We start from the raw sequence: 18,655 nt of genomic DNA, 5'->3' as shown, positions 1-18,655 counted from the left end.
ATGCATGCACCGGCCGCCATCCTTGCCCCTGCTCGAAGAAAGAAAGGCGATGCGTGCCGTGCAGCCACCGCAGGCGCAGCGCAGCGCAGTGATGCAGGTGCCACACGCACAACCCCTCCCTCCCTCCCTCCCCCGTGAATAATTCGGCCATGTCTGTCCGGGCGAGAGGGACGAGGGAGGTGCGTGGGGCCTGCCGGCGGACCGGGAGTAATGGGGCGACGACAGCCTGTGGTAATGGCATGGCCCCACTGTGCAGTGCAGGAGAACTGTAAGTATATGTATGTATGTGTGTGTGGTAAACAAATGTTCCTTCTTGGACGGAAAAAGATCGACAAGCGAGCATATCCGAAAGCTCACGGGCGTCGTAGCGAGAGATGGTATGGCTTGCTTGTGTTTTGTTGCTGATCGACCAAGCCCCATAAAAAGGAAGTGCTCCTTTGCCCGAGCAGGCCCTAGCATGCATGCAGACCAAAGTACTATAGCGTTGGGGAAGGCTCAGGCTCAGACGCAAAAAACTAGAGAAACAGGTCAGAGTTTTTCTTCTTCTTCTGCGACGAATCGACCGAGAGACTCAGAGTTACGAACGAGCCCGTCGTCAAAGTTGCACTCGTGCTGCCAAACATGTCGTGGCAACACGATTGCACCGGATACCCACAGAGATCATCATCATGGTGTGTGGCTGGTGCCTTTGGATCTGCTTACTGTGCTCTACCGTAGAATTACTGGTCTTGCAATGAGTAAAAAAAAAGCCAGATGCAAAAAAAAACAAAAAAAACTGCATGCATGGAGAAAGAGAAGCGTAGATTCTACTCCTACTACTACTTGACTATGCACGATGTGGAGTGGTAATCACAGCCTTGGTACACCACTAGCCCCGGCCGCCCGAGCTCCCGCTCCTGGAAACAGGCGCACCGCTGGCTCACCTGCCCCGTCAGAGCTATGTCGCCCGGCCTCCTCACTAACCTCGGGTACCCTGTCTCGCACCAAACCTGCACACCATTAATAAAACGTCAAGGTTTCCCTAGAAATCATCAGGTTAACGCTTGACCAAATGTGATGTTAGCACAAAACCGCTTCTTTCAGAATTTCAGACTCTGTTGCGGGGGAAACAACCGTTCAACTCTGCGTTGGTGCTGTGTGGAAATGCTTCAGCCAGTAATAAATTCGACCGATGATACTCGCAACGAGCTTATGGGCCTAGCAAGCCCCCAGGGAAGACAAAGCTCTTATGTTCTATATCTACATGTACTACTGCTATCGAATTTATGGGCCTAGCACTAGCAGGCCCCCCGGGAAAGCCACAAGTCATAGGTTCCACGTCTACAGAGAAGCACCGGCATACTAGGTTCAGCAAGTGTGCCTGGAATACCCACTGCCAAGCACCCATCAAAGATATGGTCGCTACAGTAGGTCTAAGGCTCTCTCCAAGCAAGGACGAGAAGAAATGCGGGAGACAGTTCAGTGGACAGTAGCCCCACATGCACTGGGTTTTGTGAGCAGTGCCAACATGCTGCACAAAGTTACTGCTCATTCTCATCAATAGTACAAGTAGTTTCTTGTGCTATTTCATTTGCTATATATTACTCCATGACTCATTTTGGAGCCAGCTTGCTGAAACTCGGCCATTGTCAGGCCGAGAAATGGTAGTTACACTACGAACTATGGGGTTAGTACAAAACCGTCACTCGTGGCAAATGCCAGAAGCAACTGACCCGACATGGATGCCTGGAAGGTTACCCGCAAGAGTCATAATAAGCCCTAAATCACTACTGCCCTACCAAGGTGCAATATGTTTGCATGCAGAACTGCTGCACTAAGCATGCTCCAGATAATGTAAATTCCATGAATTTCGGTCAGAACCAAATTATTCACGAGCCATCTAAGAAAGAAGATTGAGTAAACTGAAAGCAGCAGCGATAGAAATCAGTTGAATGGGTTGCTTACTTCTCCACCCTCTGCCTCACTCCATTTTGAATTACAGCTGGGTATTTTATCTTCCTCCCTCTTCTGCTTCTCAAGAAGCTGAGCACCTCTTTTTGCCTTCATCTCCACACCCTTCAAATATTTTGTAGGATTGCCCTCGCTGTCGTAGTAGCGTCCAACAATTTTACCAGCAAATCTGCAATATGTATTTAGGATATTACCAAGGATACATCATATACCAGGTCAGCTTTTTATCAAATGATCCACAACAAACTAACATGTTTCGCATTGTACAGGCATATATGTACTAACATAAACAAAACAATTTGACTAACAGGTTTTAGAAGAAAAAAAAACAGTCATTCAAACATTGAACAGAATAGAGATCAGCTTCTTGAGTTATTCACATCCCGCGAAAATACAAAATAGAAGCAACTTTGATCAACCAGCAATGAAAAAAACTCACATGTATCTCTCAACGTAAAATTTCCTCCAGTCAACAATGCTATTTACCTGAAAGAAAGTGAAAACCATATAACATTAAACAATTCAGCAACAAGGAAGGGAACACCTCTAAAATAAAATAAATATATTTGTTAGAATGTCTGTTATGTTCAGTACTTCAGTCAGTGTACCAAGTTACCGGCCTTCATCAGTATTACTCAATAAAATATACACACGATTAAGATTGTAGCGAGCTGCCGACCTTTTCATTATTTACTCAGTAATTCAGCGTTGACATACATATTTTCTACACATTAGCACCTATGAGCTACTTCCATGCAATGACAAGTAAGAAGATCCAACTATTAATAACATTAACATAAGAAACAGGTTCAGTAACTGACTAGCTGGTACATTGAAATTTGAAGCAAAAGGCCTACAACTCCATTGTACGCATTATAATTGAAGTTGTCAATATTCTTAACCATCTAGTACTTCTTAACTATACTAATACTAATCATCTTTATCTTTGATCACCCAGCTCTAAGGATAAAATTGAAGTTGTAAAAATGTTATGAATAAATAATTAGTAGTGCATGCTTGACTGTAGTTGTTCTCTAAAAACATCACTCTGACAATCTTAGCTCAGTAGCTCTACAGAGAAGTTGTAAGCAGTACAGACATTATGGATACAATTAAATCATTGGTAAGATATGCTTGTACCTCCATGCTAGATAAACCCTGCAAAGAATCTGTCAGCCCATCACCTGTTCAAGCACAGAAGTGGTTATTCTATTGCCAGTTCATATGAACTTTGTCACTATGATGGTTTTCTTTTATTTTTGATGGATGTACACAACAATTACCGCCAGTGACAGTTCAAACATATTAAAAAGTTAATTCCATGTTATCTATGACTGCAACGATATCACGGCCACCTCTCTTCACTATATAGAGGCTGAATCAACTAACATAATTTAATGATTTTTTCTTGATTCAGTACTCTTATGTATTGATTTTCAACCAAACCTCCCTATTGACTTTATGATTAATTAGCTACTGATCCAAGCCCTTCTATCTCAGCTTGGATCCAAATGTCATATCTCAAGGATGCAAATACATTAACCTGACATGCGACTTATTTTCCTCATTTTTGTCCCCAGCAGGCCACTCCTGATTTAAAAAGTCAGCTAAATTTAACCACCTTGAGCAGCTTTCTAGGTAGTCGAGATAGAATGGTGTACTAGACAGTTAAGCCAAGCATGAGTTCTGAAGAGACGATACATATGTAAAATCCTTGATTTAGCAATGGGGCTAATGCAGAAGTGCAGAACTAAACATAATATCTAGTATACGATTAAAACATGGTTTCGCTCTCAAGGCTAGAAATTCTCATCTTAATTTGAGGAAAAATTTAAGATCTATACACTTATTTTGGTGAGTCCAGACTATCATGATGCAGCTCGATTTAACATGAAGATTTGTTAACAATTGCCAAAGACCAGTTATATTTTAAAACGACAAGCAATAGAGTTACGTTAACAAGTAGTACAAACCTATTTTAAAAAGAGTCGAGCTATGTAGCGTCACAGTTCCTTGAGAAATACTGCTAGTTTGATCCTAATATCAAAGTACTTTCACTGATATATTGCTCCATCATCATGACCGATAAGTTATATAGTATGCTTTCTGCTGCTGTTTCCCCTGTCCCATATGTAGTTGGATGAACTATTGATTTTTAGCTAAAACTAACCAAAAACAATTCAAATATATTGTATACTATGATGCTTGCAGTAAAAATCAATTGTGTAAATTTGATGAAGGTCAAGGAGGCTCCGAAAGATAAAATGCAGCTCAGTACAGCCAGCATCAATTCAGGATCACCAAACATATTTACCAAATGCAACAAACCAGCAATACGATGAATGATCTTACCTGTAAAATTTCCAGAAACAAAAGCTCGTGATGCGTCCCTGTTAAGGAAATGCCGTTTTAATATCAGAATAAAACAATAAAGGAAAATGAGGGAAGCTTACTGAAATTTGTCAAAATTAAAATTGATCATAGACTAGGCTATGTCTCTGTTTGCCCCTGCCCCAGCACCCGAAGTTTAAATTACCATCAACTGGGCTAAGACTGCTAATACTCCTAGTGGAAAATGCTCGACCCCCAAAATTCAAATAGTGCTTTGAGGTTCATTTCTGGATCCAGTTACCTCGTGAAAGTAGGACCTCTTCAAGTTTAAAGCGGAAATTTCTGAAATTGTATGTACATGATTTGCATAGAGGTAACAAAACATGGCATGGAAATACGTAAAACTACAAAACTGAAATGTTCTGTTTACGACAACAGAATTTGGAACACAGCAGAAGTATAAAATGGCAACCTGCCCGAAAAGTGGTGATAGCCTCCTCCAGGGCCATAATGTGACCTTCCTTTTGTGACATCAAACACCGAGCTGCATTACAAATAAAAAGAAGCAAGATAAGCTCACATATACTCCAAGAAGCTGGAACTAAGCGAATACACCATACATACAGCTGAAGCAATAGGTAGGTTTATTTAAATTAGCATTCACCAGTGAACAGATTGAACATCTTTTTCTACTAAAATACGAAGCAATATAGGCAGAGAAAGAAGTATGAATACCCCAAAATACCAAGCAATATGGGCAACCCTTCATCTGTTCCGTTGTATATCGACAACTCCTCCAGCGTCCACAACCTCTGCACATTGCAGCAGATATGAGAAGAGAAAAAGGGTGTTACAACCTCAGGAAACTTTTTCGACCTCCAAACTTCAGAAAGTTATAGCTCGAAAATGGCCACGTCCCTTAAATCCTCTTGTTTCTTAAATCCAAAGATAAAGGTAGAGGAAGCTCCAATCAGAAGTCCACTACACAGTTACACTGAATCCCATCCCTTCCACCACATATAAGCTGCAACCCTGATACAGCACGGATGCCTAGCGTCTAGATCAAATCCCTTAGCCGATTGATACGTCTAATCGACAAAGAAGCCGTTCGTCTACAATTTAGCTTCTGAATTAGTTGCACAAGCAGCAAAGCAGCTTCGCAGAGTAGATAAACAAGCGAGCTCTGCCTCAGACTCTGGGAAGCGGGAGATTTTGGGGGAGACGAACGCACCGGCTTCCTGAGGCGGTAGAGCTGGAGGAGGACGGCGATGAGGGCCGCGAGCAGCGCGAGGCCCAGGGGGAGGCGGGCGCCGAGCGCCATGCTCGTGGCTCCGACCGAGAGATCCACCAGCACCAGGAGCGCCGCCACGAAGTGGAGCTCCTCCTTGGGACGCGACGGCGTCGCTTCGGAAGGCTTTGAGCGCGGATGGAAGACCGTCCGAGTCTCGGGAGTGAGCGGTGGTGGGACGGCGGCGGCGTGACGGCGACGGCGGGGCAGGGCCGGGGCGGAGCGCTACGGGCAGATTTCTGACGGACCACTCGACCTGCCTGTCGTGTCTGAAGAAAGCCACGAAAACGGCGTCCAAATATTTTTTGGAAACAAAGTGAAGGGACTAAAGAACGAAATGGCTTCACACACGACACGGACTGCACGATCTGCGAACGATACACAGTGTGCATGCATCAGCGGACAGAAAAACCAACTCCCTCCTGCATGTACGTGCGCTGCTGTGCTGCCACATGGGATCGTGCACACGTCGGCTGGAGTTTCATCGTGTGTATAGCATCGATGGTGAGCAGAAACAACAAAATTCGAAATTGGAATGAAAAATATCGCAGGATCTGTCGTGGTTTTAGTGATCTAAACGTTCTAATATTTCTTTACAGAAGGAGTAGTTTGCTCGTACAAGCACCGATCAACACTATTTTGCACTACCCACAGTACACAAGTTTGAAGTTTGCAAGATTTTGATATCAAGGAGGCTCCCAAGGAACTAAAACCTTAGAGCATCTCCAGCCGCGTCTCGAGGAAGGCCTCCCCAGGCGATTTTCTCGCATCGGCGTCGAAAAAACGGTCCAGTCGCGTCTCAAGAGCCCGATTTTCGCCGGCCTGGCCCGAAAATAGCGCCGACGGACCCAGGCCGAACCCGGCGCGCTGGGGGGCGCCCGGGGGTGCCAGGGCGAGCTGTTTTGGCGCGAAAAAGCCGCGGGCCAGCCGCGTCAGCGACACGGCGCCTCGTCTTCCCCCAACGGCCTCGTTCCCGCGGGGAATCAATGGCAAGGCTGCCGCCGGTCAGCCTTGCCATTGATTCCTCACGGGCGGCGCGTCACGGGACGGCACGCCGACGCCTCCCCTCCCTCGCACGCGTTCACACGGGTGCGGCGTGGCTATATAGCCGGTGGCCTCACTCGCATGTGCCCACATCAGCCCCGCCCCTCGCCGCCGCCCAGCCCCTCCCTCTACCTCTCCCGAGCGCCGCCGCCCAGCCCCTCCCTCTCCCTCTCTACCTCTCCCGAGCCCGTCGCCATGGCAGAGCGTTTCCCCGGAGACGAGGCAGCGGCCAATGTCTTCGGCCGCCATTCGCTGCGCGAACAGGAGTCCTGGCTCCTGTTCCAGGCAAACATCCCGGCGCCGCCGGACATGCGCGCCAGAGCGATGGGGTGGAGACTCAGCGACGGGGGAGTGCCCGTTCCCCTGTTGCCCGACGTCGTGGCCAAGCCCAAATACTTCGCCGAGGAGGTCGAGGTCGTACGCGCCTCCCTCACCGACGCCCAACTCTCCCTTCCCCAGTACGCCGTCGACAACCACGCGGCTTGAGCGGCGTACTTCGAGCGCCGCCAGCAACAATGGTTGGCGTCCACCAACGACGCGCCGGTGGGCGGCGGCCAGAAGAACAGCGAGGGGCGCCACCTGTGGTGGGGTGTCCCCGGCCGCACACTCGAGGGCGTGCTGACGTACCTCGAGGGCGGCAACGACCCGCCGTTGGCGTACCCGGCGAGGGTGGCCGCCCCGGCGCACCACCGACGCGCCGGGCCATAGGCGCCAAGGAGGTTCGGGTCCTCCTCCTCTTCTTCCTCCTCGCGATCTTCCTCACACTCCTCTGGTACTCCGGCCCTGCTCGGCGTCAATGCCGAGCCCGCGGCGGAGACGCCGCTCGGCGGCGCACTCGCAGCGCCGGCATCGTCATCAATGAGGGCGGCCGGCGCGCCTCCTCGTCGGCTCCTCCTCCGTGCTTCGTCAAGCCAAAGACGGAGCCGGGGCTTGCGCCGGTGAAGACGGAACCGAGGCTCGCGCCGGTGAAGACGGAGCTCGACGACGACGACGCGGCCCTGGAATGGGCGCGCAGGGATTCCATAGCGATGGAGAAGGAGCGCCTGGAGAAGGTGAAGGAGCGCCAGTGCGCCGCTTCGCGGAGCGTCGACGCGGCCGCGACGAAGGCGGAGCCGTCGTCATCTGCGACAGCGACGACGACGACACGCCGCCGCCACCACCCCGCGTTGGCGACGCCGGTCAGGGGTCCACCAGGGACAACCACGTCAAGGAGAAGTCCGACGACGACGGCGACTACTCGGCGTTCAGCCAGTTTTTTTAGATTAGCTATCTATTTTGCTATGTAATGAAAATCCGCAAACATGTCTAATATATGCCCAAGTTTGCCGAAATTTATCATGTTTAGCCGAACATCACCGAACTGTGCTGAAATTTGCTATACAAATTTTATTTTTAAACGTGCCTGGGACGGCCCTGGGGCCGGTGGCTGGGGACCAACTCGTCCCAGGCCCAATTTTTGCGCCGGCTCACCCCCAGGCTGCGATTTTAGGCGCCCCCTGGGGAGCCAACGGCTGGAGATGCTCTTACTGAGATCTGAATCTCGCGAAGGATGAATCCTGCTGGTCTCCGCGCAGTGATCGTCCCTGTTCTTCAACGGGTTCACACATCTCAGAATCAGTTTCAACTATCAAACTGCAAGCCCTCGGACGGGTACAGAAGTGGCGCAGCAAGTGCTTCAGCATGAAGCGCCTCAGCCAAATACCATCTCCAACTTGCCCCCGGAGCAGCTCATAGAGTAATTTACTTCACCAGGACCTCCCTCCCAGCCATGCTTAACCAGCCCGCATAATAATTATACATAGATCATAGACCTGGCTACGATGGTTGTAACCTGAAGCAACCAAAAACTTCGTCCTATACAGTTATTTTACCAGCATTTCAGACTATGCACGAGAACAGAGCTACAGCAAAGCAGTAGCAAGTGATGCACTACAGGGTTGCCAAGCAAAATGTCGAAACGTGGGCTACACATAAACTCGAACCTATAATGACAGACAGGCATGATGCACTATGAGGAAGCCAGTTATTTTCTCCTACGTTTGGCAATCTTGGGCAGACCACTGCCAGCATTGTGTCGCTTCGATGAAGATGCACCCCGGGCGTCCGTACTAGTATCCTCTGCACACTCTTCAGTCGGCGTCGACAAGCCTATACTTTTACCGCCGTCAGAAACCCCCGCGATATCCTCACATGCGTCACTTGTTCCACCCACTGTTTCCCCGCCAGATCGATCAACCGCTGTATCTTGTTCATCCTCCTCCGCACAGAATCCGCCTCCAGTGAAAAGGTATTCTTTTGGTGCAGAATCAGTCTGGTCATCATATAACTCAAAGCCCAAGGGATCTTCATTCAGATCTTCGGCAGTGCCTGGGTCCATGTGCATCTGGTCGCTGTTCAGTTCACTTGTATCCTGATGGAGCAGATTGGATTGCGTGTCTCGTCCAGCTGTGTCAATGTCGGTGCCAATTTGGCTAGGGTCATCTTCATCGACTTGATGCAAGGGGACAGTATTGTCATCAGCTTCGTGGTCATCTTCCATGTACGTTACTTGTTTCCTCTTCCGGTTGGACTGCAGTAACAACAGCAGCAACATCCAAATATAGTAAGGTTCATTTCAAGTGCAAACACAAGAAAACCATCCAAAGGTTCACACATGATTCCGTTCACAATGAAGCACAAATTTGTGATTGCAGGCAGGGCTAAGGTAATGTATGGATGAACTTTCCAGGTCCACACAGTAGTACTTGACTAGAACCGTGAGATAAGCACAAACAATAAAAAAGGCACGTAAAAGGAGAGGAACTTACCTTACGTACTGTTATTCCTTCTGATTTGTATTTGTTGGTGTGCCTTTTATGCGAGTCCTCATCTGCGGACAAATTAGACATTTGAACTTCGAAATCTTCCTCATCTCTAGTAGTCTCTTGTCGAACATTCATCTTTTTTCGACCTCTCCCTCTAGAACGACCTGAGGGGCTTGCGTTCTTCTTCTTACTGACATTTCTCTGTTCTTCCGCAAGTGCATCCGCATCGGCAAAGCTATTAGGATCACCAATTTTGTCATCTTCTTGACTTCCCATGTTTCTAGGTTCAGCACCGGTGTTCCTTTTTCCTCTCGGTTTAGCACGGCTAGAGCGGCCTGCCTCTTTCTTCTTGGGTGCATCACTAGTACTGGGACTATCCTCATTGAGTTCATCCGTTTCTGAGAAAGTTTTCCCTGTGATACCCTTGATAGCTTTCTGAATCCTTTTGCTACGTATTTTTGCAAATCTCTCATTGAATGAATAAAATGCCTCCATGCGCAGCTGAGTCTGCATTTAAGAAAAGCATTCCACGTCATTATGCAATTGTTTCACATAACCAATATTGTTTGTTCGATCACCATCAATTTCCCAGTTAAATCATCGTCCTTGCAGCAAAATAAAACCCACGCACCAAGACCACTAGTCCACAACTATTGGCGTATTCAAAAGCAGAAATCATACCCTAAATGATGTAGGACAAATGGCACTAAAGTCCCACAGACTTCCATTCTAAACTGACAGATGTTTAATGGTAGTATTGCACAATATGGTCAAACCAGCAGCAGATCCAGAAATCACGCAAAGGGGTGAAATTCTGACATATTAATACTATATGTTCCAAATTTTGGATTATATTTCTGAACGACCAAATCAGAGAGTAAATACTCCATTTGTCCCAAAATAAGTGCCCCAACTTTGTACTAACTTTAGTGATCTAAACACTCTTATATTTCTTGACGGAGGGAGTACTAAAGTTAGTACAAAGTTGGGACACTTATTTTGGGACGGAGGGAGAGGTTATGAAATCAAAATTTGGCATAAACCTCCCATAACCAACACCAAAGTATCCTAGAATACAGGAAGCAGCAGTTGATGATATCTTTGAGACCGACAACAAACCTCATGCTTATTATACTCTTTCAAAACAGGAAGCAGCAGTTCGTCAGCTTTCTCCTTGTTCCAGCCAAACCTTTCCCAACATAACCTAAAGAAAGTCGACATTACAGTTTCTGTTACTGCACCGATGATATTTAAAAGAAAAAGGAGAAATTGCATTACATTACTACTGCGGTCTTTTCAAGGACAGTGACTTTTGAGAGAATTCTTCCATAAGTTTGAAAAATAAAATTGAGTGAAGAGAGGGAGGGGGATTGACAAGGAATAGAGACTTGAATGTATTCATAGGGAAGTTTTGTTCTCTTGAAGACAACTTACTTGCGTAGCAAGCTTAAGTCTGGTCTTCCCCAGGAAAAACGTTCTGTTGAATCATCCACTTGGGGAGAAATGTATGCATTGATGACTGTCTCACTAGGAAAAGTGGAAGGTATATGCCAGTTCTTGCTCACGTTCCTCTGATAAATACAGAAATAACAGCAGGTGTAAAAGAAATACTCATAATAAACAAATACAGAAGGAATATTCGCCAAGCAACTGAATCAGTTCAACAGTTATCCCGTAACTAGAACATACTTACATGGTTACTCATAAATACTTCCTTGATATGTTGGGTCTCATTAGAAGATTGGTTATTATCAGAACCTTCAACACATTCAGGTTCCAGGCTATTTCCTTTTTCACACGATTCATTTCCACCAGATTTCCTTCTCTTTGAGCTGCCACTGGTTTCGACATCAAATTTCCCCAATATCGCTGGATCCGGTGATTCAATCCATTCTCTGAACTGTTGGAGGCCATCTTCCTCAGGAAATGCATGTACAACTTCAATAGCGTTCACAATGCCAATACCACTGCATGGACAGTATATAAAAGCATAAGCAGGATCAAACAAAAAAATTGAATAGATAGAAGTTGTTGCATCATAGCTAGTGTACCTAAAAGACGGTGAGTGTTATATAAAGAATTGAAGACGGCGAGATTCAGTACAATGATTGCTACAGAATTTCTTATTCATCAACCGCAAAAAAAAAACTTATTCATCATAGCAAGTCCCTCCGATCCATATTACTTGTCGCTCAAATGGGTGTATCTAGACGTACTTCAGTGGTAGATACATCCGTTTGAGCGACAAGTAATATGGATAGGAGGGAGCACTAAATAAGTTTATTTTTGCATATGTTTCAAACCAAAATAAAAACCTTTCAAGCAAAGCCTTGTAATTTGTGTATTTCATTAGACAAGATTTCAAAATTGAACTAATAATACAAAACAAAATAACAACAACCCTTTCCTACAAAATAGAACTTGCATTCGATTTCTGGAACAGAAAATTTGATCTGATCTTACTACGAAAGAACAGTGCAACAACTCAATGAGGAAATTTAGTTTTTGTATAGTTTGTTATAAATGCAATAGCTTGCAAATTGTTAGTATGCAAATCACTAAGTTATGATGTCATAATGTTTTTCGCAAATTAATAAAATGTAATATATTCTTGCCAGCTATTACCTAATTCCTTCAGTGTAGTCACTCCCCAGAAGCAGAGCCATACGAATTAACTGTTCCCTTGTTAGTCCCAGCTCCGACTCGATGTCCTGAAAAAGAAATACAATAATAACTGAAAAGCATGATCCAGCTTCAGATAAGCAGACTTCCCTTATAGCTGTAGATGGAAAAGCAACGAAAGTTGAAGGGGAAATAGAGAGTAGAAAGAGGATAGACCATTAGACCTTCATAAGGTATGTTTCCACATACTTCCTATCATCAAATATATTTTTATAAACATTCCTTGCCCCAAACAGGAAGACATCTGAATCATCAGTAACAACTCCATCAACAAGGTTGTTGATTTCCATGTAAGCACACTGAGCTTCAGCTTCCATTGGTGCAATTATATACGGCAAGCCGAACATTTGGAGCAATTCCTGTATCACCCAAAGATGTAGTTTAATACTTTTGCACTACTAAACTAAATCATTTTACTGGACCTCAGTTCAGAGATAAAGCTCCGCCCAAAAATTGTTAGCTGACTGAAAGGAGTTAGGTAGATTGCAACAAACCTGGCACTCAGCAAACATCTCACTGCTGAGAGACTCTGCATGGCTTTCAAGTTTTCGCCTTTCATTTCCAAGATCTACCTGTTCTTGTCTAAGAAAAGATATTTCCTTCTCCAGATTATTTTCTGATATAATATGGCTATCATAATTCTCATTTAATCGTGTACTGTTGATCTCAGAAGTGGTAATGTTCATATCTTCCTGAATAACATTTTCCTTTTGTATGGCATCATTGGCTACCAATTCATCCATCAAAGGTTCCTTGTGGGCCGCCATGGAGGTTTCTCCAATATAAGGATCATTTGTGTTGCATTCTGATTTATGAGAATTCAAAGTGTTTTGCTCTTCCTCTTTAGGCCACTCATGAACGCTGGTTGCGGACACGATTGCATCATTGTCCTGAACCTTTGGGCTGCAAGATGGCCTTGCAGTAAGAGTACTTGTGGATACATTATACACTGGAGAAGACCCCCGCGAATAATCTGTGTTTGTACCAGCTCGTCCATCATTACTCTCCAGTTGAGCTTGTTTTTCATTTTCTTTTCTTTCAGCTTCAAGCACTTCAGGATCATGCATAACACCAACCTCACCAGAACTGTTTTTTATTCCCATTTCTTTGATTGTTTCTTTACCAAAAGAAGCTTCGGAGTGGGAATAAGTTGTAGCAGGAGCTTCAGATGGTTTGGGAACATCATGAGATTGCAAAGATTTATCTTCAATAGATGTTTCCAAATCTTCAGGGATTCCATTTTCAAATTCCTGCTTCTCGGAGTCCTCTAAACTTCTCCTTATTGCTTCCTGTATGAGAGCCTCTTCTTCTATATCCCCTTTTGGTAATTTACACTGATTGTATTCACTACTAAAAGGAACTTCAGGAACATCACAGACACCTTCCTCCCATTCCACCTCATCGTCAGTACAACAGTTATCAGGAGGTGATGATTGATAATCCTTCTCACCAACCTTCATAGGAAGTGTTTGTTCTTCTATGACACCTTCTTCCCAAATACCCTCGGAGTTGTCAGATTCTTCTGTAGTTTTAGCCAAACGATCACCATCAGCAAATAACTTGGATGAAGTTCCAGAAACTAAATGCAAAAATAGCTTGTCGTCGTTGTCCTTCACTCCAATTTGATCATCCACAAAAGATATCTCTATTGTATCTTTGCTCTCATGGCAGGAACTCTCAGAAATATCATCAGATCCTCCTACAAGTGACGATGTGTGATGGTTGTCACCAATAATTTCACCAAAATCTTCACCTAGACCAACAGAGCTTTGCAGCCCATCATTTTCAAAAAGATGTTCTGGAAAATCTGGTGGTTCTTCATTGTTAGTTGATCCTTTGCCTATGTTGGCCTGTCCCATGCTTTTTGCCTGCTCATGCTCTTTGATAAAATCCAAATTCCTTTGAATATCACGAGTCATACGAATTCCCATTCCTCTCACCCTACTTACTCTCATCCTTCCTCTCTCATCACGATATGTCTCAACATCAGGCCCAAAACCCGTTGAAGGCTCACCGCTGTGAGGTTTAATTGATCTAGAACTACTTGACGGACTGGATTTGAAGATAGCAGAACTAATTTCCCTTTTTGATTTACCGCTATCAACAATCTGCTCCTCTACACCTCTTTGTGCCAATGTCCTGATCCAGACAAGTATAATCAGATAAGTAATGCAGCACGGAAATACCACAGACAAATATCCGTGAAGACTCAAAATTTTAAGAAGGGCAATCCCTAACTGTGGTACCCACATTTACAGACATAAATACATCACTTACTGTTTATCACCAGTGAATGATGATGAGAAAATGAACTCTCTGTTAGCTTCCGATGCTATTTTCGATGTCTGGATGCCCCCAACATCCTTACCTGCAGCACCCTTCCGAACTTCTTCTATCTCTCGACGAAAAGCAACCGTTTTCAGATAGGACTGTATTTGAAGCTCTGAAAATTTTGCAGGCTCCTGAAACGAGACAAGGCATTGTAAGACCATATATGCAAACCTGATCCTTTCATTTATGATTTATTGTTACTGAAACTGACACGAGTTCTCAAAAATCCTATTAGTAAAAGTGAAAGGACTGATTGCTGCCCAAAATAATTAGTTTACTGAAGAAGATAAAAAATCCTAGAATTACGGTACACTAGATTTGTAGTTAGCAACGGTGCGACACTAATGATATATTTATCCATGAAGATACCTTTTTTATTTTTTGGTACTTCTGCCTGTTTTCAGCCATCACCCTCTCCCTCATCTAAAGCAAACACAAAAGATGAAGTAAGATATATTCCTCATTAGTCTGTGATCATATAAATATACACTTGAAGTTAGTGCAAAGGACGAACATACAAAACACAGTTTGGCCTCATTACCTGAACAAGTAGATCTAGCTGCATTGATGGAGGGAGAGAAGCTAACACAGCAGGATCAATGTCACCAGTTGTAATAGGCTGCAATTGCATCACAAAATTCAATATATTCAAACAGACTAACAAATAAAACAATCAATCCTTGTCCCATGAAAATATAAAGAACTCTTTCATGAAGAAGGAGAAAGCCAATAAATGGAGACTTCATTGACTTAGATATGACTTACAAATATCATCTCTTCATCATCGTCGTTCTCATCTTCGTCAATGCCAGTTCCTTCTTGTGATGGGACACTTGCAGGATTTCGTTCCCCTTTGCCAGTCAAACCTGCCTCGTCCTCTGCAGCAAGTGACGCTGCCAGCCTTAACACATGCAATGAAAGTATCAACTTACTGACCTTAACCAGCAAGAAAACATGTGAAAATTACAGAAAGACACACACAGTTCATCCAATTTTTCCTGGTTGATTGGTGCAGCTGCCCCCCTGCTGTTCTCGCCATCGTCATTTCGGTTTTGATCTCCATCTGTTTTCTCAGTTTCTTCTCCTCTACTGCTCCCAACCTGCTTGCCCTTAGCATCATGCTTAGCCCTGTCACTTTTGATTTGAGCTGCCAATTCTTCAAGCCTACTTGCCTTGAGCTGATAACCACAGGTTCAAAACCATCAATATATTGGTCTTGTCTTACTTCAGAAACTTACAAGACTGGTACACCTAAAAGATGTCATATCCTTGCTAACAGATTTTCCTTTTTAGTAAAAGGGGTCATTTCCAATTTGCTAACAGAATGGCCATTTGAAAGCAAGCATTGTTAGAAAAGGCATGCATTTTAGGAAGAAAATGTGCATTCATGATGGATAGATTATCTGGGAAGAGAAACTAGAAGGGTTAAACTAGATTCTTCCTCCAAGGTACAATTTATCCTCACCAATAAACTGTTTGGCCCAAATAATTCCCACTATGCCGAGCAAACTTTGAAGACAAGTGCTTTACATATATTCTTATAATATGATTGGTTTTGGAAGTAATATAGGGAAAATATTTGGTGAGATAAATCGACCCCTTTAACTCCCGGCAGACGCTGAAATAACAAATTGTTTCTTTTCTAACGGGGTAAAACCCGGATTCCATTATCAGATGACCGAAGTTAACCATGTCTATAAAAAAGTTGAATGTCTTATTTTAGCCTATAGGCAATGGAACATCTTCAAGTTCACATGATCAGAGCGTACTGGTTCTCTTGATATTAAGATCGAAATAGTGTCCACTATGCAAGCAATGAGTACATGTACCGCATAATTGGACAGACAGCGTATGCATATTTTCAATCTAAATGTAGCATCCCCATTCCCCATTCACCAGAGTGATCAAACAGTGGGAGGGGGGAGGTGACTTACATGGGAGATTAGGAGCTTCTCGGCGGTCTTGCGGACCTTGGCCTGCGCGGCGTCGCGGTTCCGGCGGCGGGCGGCGAGGGTGCGGCGCTTGAGGGCCGGCGTGGCGCCGTCGAAGACGAAGACCGGGCGGGCCCGGAGGAAGAGGAGCTTGCAGATGCGGCGGAGGAAGCCGAGGATGTGGGCGTCGCGGACCATGTCGCCCTTGTCGTCCCGCATCGCCCGCATGAACTGCACCATCCAGATGCTGGCGTCCACCGCCAGCCGCTTCCCCGCCAGGGTCTCCACCGACACGCGCCGCCCCACCGGGGCCAGCAGCCCCCACAGCCCGTGCACGCCCATCCCCCGGTCCCCCCGCGGCGGCGGACGAAGCAGGCGACGGCTCGGCCGCGGCGGTCAGCGGGGCGCCCAGGAGGCCGATGGGGAAGCTCGAGAGGGAGGCGGAAGTCAGGCCCTCGCCATGAGCGAGCCGGGAACTGGGTGGGAGGCCGTCGAGGAGTAAAGGAGAGAGGACAAAGGCGGTTTGCGTTATTGCGCTTTGGGCCGGCAGTGTGCAGGCCCTGTTGGCCCAATTTGAGCATCGCTTTACAAAGGTCACTACCATTATTTTTGGTTATGATAAGTGGCGCATCGCGTGTGTATGCGTCACTCATCGCAACCAGAGAGTTGTTTTGTGACTTATCGCAACCAGAGAGTTTGGGTGTAATTTCTTTCACACACGGGAATCATCGATGATTTTGTTTGTTCTTTTTTATGGAGATTTTTTAGAAAAATTATCTCTCGAATCGCGCGTCCAAATCACGAATCATATTCATCATTGCGTTTCTCACATTGAGATCTTTGAAACTAGAAGTCATGCTGATAGGTTTAACATTTTTTCGAGCAAATCTATACTCCCAAGTAACTTGTGGCTACAAACTATACTAACACGTGCTCTCAAGTAAACTAACTTTTGCATTCGTAGGGGGTGTGCTTCACCCGGAAGCACAAATGTGCTCATTATTTTGTGAAATCACAGTCAGACTTACACATGAAAAGCATTACCGTGCTTCATGCCGAAACCAAAAAAAAAGAAGAAAGACTCAAAGAGCAGAACAAACAGAAACCTAAAAAAAGATAGAAACAAAGACCAAAAAATTAAAAATTAAATAAAAAACGGTGAAAAAAACCAAAACCGAAAACAGCATAAGCCAAGAGAAAAATGAGGAACAAAAAACCAAAAACCAAAAAAACCGCGCTTCACTTAAGCACATTTGTGCTTTATTTTGGGGAAGCACAGAAGTGCAATTGTGCTTTTCACATGGGAAGCACAACTGTACCATCACATGTCGCGCATTGGGCATAAAAAAACCACGCAAAAAACAAAAACAAAAAACAAAATTGTGCACTCGGCACTCCTGCGGGTGCGCCCAATGCGCGACATGTGACGGTAGCTGGGGGCACCACTTGACGCACTCGCAAGTCGCAACCCACCCAAAACACCCGCTGCGGGAGCCTTCTAGGGGGCGGCCCATGATTAGGTGCTCCCGAAAAAACACTTTGTTCTAAGTCTTCCTAAACGGACGATGGCAGTGCTCTTTGTGTCGCGGTGGTTTGTGAGTTCTATCGCTACTTGCTAGGGATGCAACGTGGCGGCCCTAGATAAGTTTGGCATGGTCTCTTATTTTGGCAACGATGATGGCAATGAGCGAAGTGGGGTTGCAGTTGGGTTTTGGTAGCTGGTTAATTTGGTGTGTTCGAGGGACCATCGTGTCACACTGTGCCTTCATGAAGTCGGAGTTATAGTGGAGGAGCCTCGCTCAAATGTGACGATGGCACGAGATGAGTGGTCGGTTCCGGGTCTACTCGATGCAGGCTCATTGCTTCTCTCATGCAATGCTCGTCAGCAGAGTCGGAGTTGTATGGCTGTCGACGTGGGTGGTTGACTGTTTGACATAGGCCGACATGGGTCCCGATACTATTTTGACAAGGGGTTCATGCTGGCTCGCGGAGGATTGTTAGCAATGACGGCAAAAGGCAACTTCAACGGTGCTTTTCTGCTCCACGGTCAGTGCCTTCATGTTGATAGCCAGGTCAGTCAGTCTTGCCTTGAGTTGTTGTGGATAGTTGCAACGGTTTTGGCACTTTTCCTTAAATTAATTAGACAACTCTACTTCTTGTTAATTTATGAGACGATGCAATATTTTGGCTTCGGTGCCCGGACGGTGTTGCACTGCCTTTATGTTATCATGGTCTGTTGTGAAATTTTTTCGTCCGGTTATTCATAAATTATTTGGAAACTCTATATTTCCCAA

The 18,655-nt window shown here is 45.3% G+C and overlaps 2 protein-coding genes across 3 annotated transcripts; both read right to left on the bottom strand.

Moving 5' to 3' along the window:
• Window positions 1–660: 660 nt before the first annotated feature.
• On the bottom strand, window positions 661–5,859 carry LOC123085005 (membrane-associated progesterone-binding protein 4). Its single transcript, XM_044506558.1, has 8 exons — window positions 5,513–5,859; window positions 5,017–5,093; window positions 4,754–4,825; window positions 4,303–4,340; window positions 3,091–3,134; window positions 2,390–2,436; window positions 1,945–2,119; window positions 661–989 (listed from the first exon to the last, which is right to left on the bottom strand). Exons 1-8 carry the CDS (start codon window positions 5,600–5,602, stop codon window positions 819–821), a joined length of 714 nt encoding a protein of 237 aa, XP_044362493.1. The 5' UTR covers window positions 5,603–5,859; the 3' UTR covers window positions 661–818.
• Window positions 5,860–8,344: 2,485 nt separating this feature from the next.
• LOC123085004 (DNA repair protein UVH3) lies at window positions 8,345–16,859 on the bottom strand. Of its 2 annotated transcripts, XM_044506556.1 has the most exons (14): window positions 16,365–16,859; window positions 15,412–15,608; window positions 15,196–15,331; window positions 14,972–15,049; window positions 14,800–14,853; window positions 14,377–14,561; window positions 12,594–14,238; window positions 12,264–12,458; window positions 12,043–12,128; window positions 11,111–11,384; window positions 10,852–10,988; window positions 10,537–10,621; window positions 9,421–9,924; window positions 8,345–9,182 (listed from the first exon to the last, which is right to left on the bottom strand). In XM_044506556.1, the coding sequence occupies exons 1-14, from the start codon at window positions 16,701–16,703 to the stop codon at window positions 8,637–8,639; spliced, it is 4,461 nt and encodes a 1,486-aa protein (XP_044362491.1). In that variant the 5' UTR covers window positions 16,704–16,859; the 3' UTR covers window positions 8,345–8,636. The 2 variants fall into 2 exon arrangements, with proteins under 2 accessions (XP_044362491.1, XP_044362492.1); XM_044506557.1 differs by lacking the exon at window positions 16,365–16,859 and having other exon boundaries at window positions 15,196–15,323.
• Window positions 16,860–18,655: the final 1,796 nt, after the last annotated feature.

The sequence above is a fragment of the Triticum aestivum genome, chromosome 4A (assembly GCF_018294505.1).
Source record: "Triticum aestivum cultivar Chinese Spring chromosome 4A, IWGSC CS RefSeq v2.1, whole genome shotgun sequence".
Classification (NCBI taxonomy): domain Eukaryota; kingdom Viridiplantae; phylum Streptophyta; class Magnoliopsida; order Poales; family Poaceae; genus Triticum; species Triticum aestivum.
The sequence above is the reverse complement of the archived record's forward strand: the minus strand, read 5'-3'. Positions and strand labels throughout refer to the sequence as shown.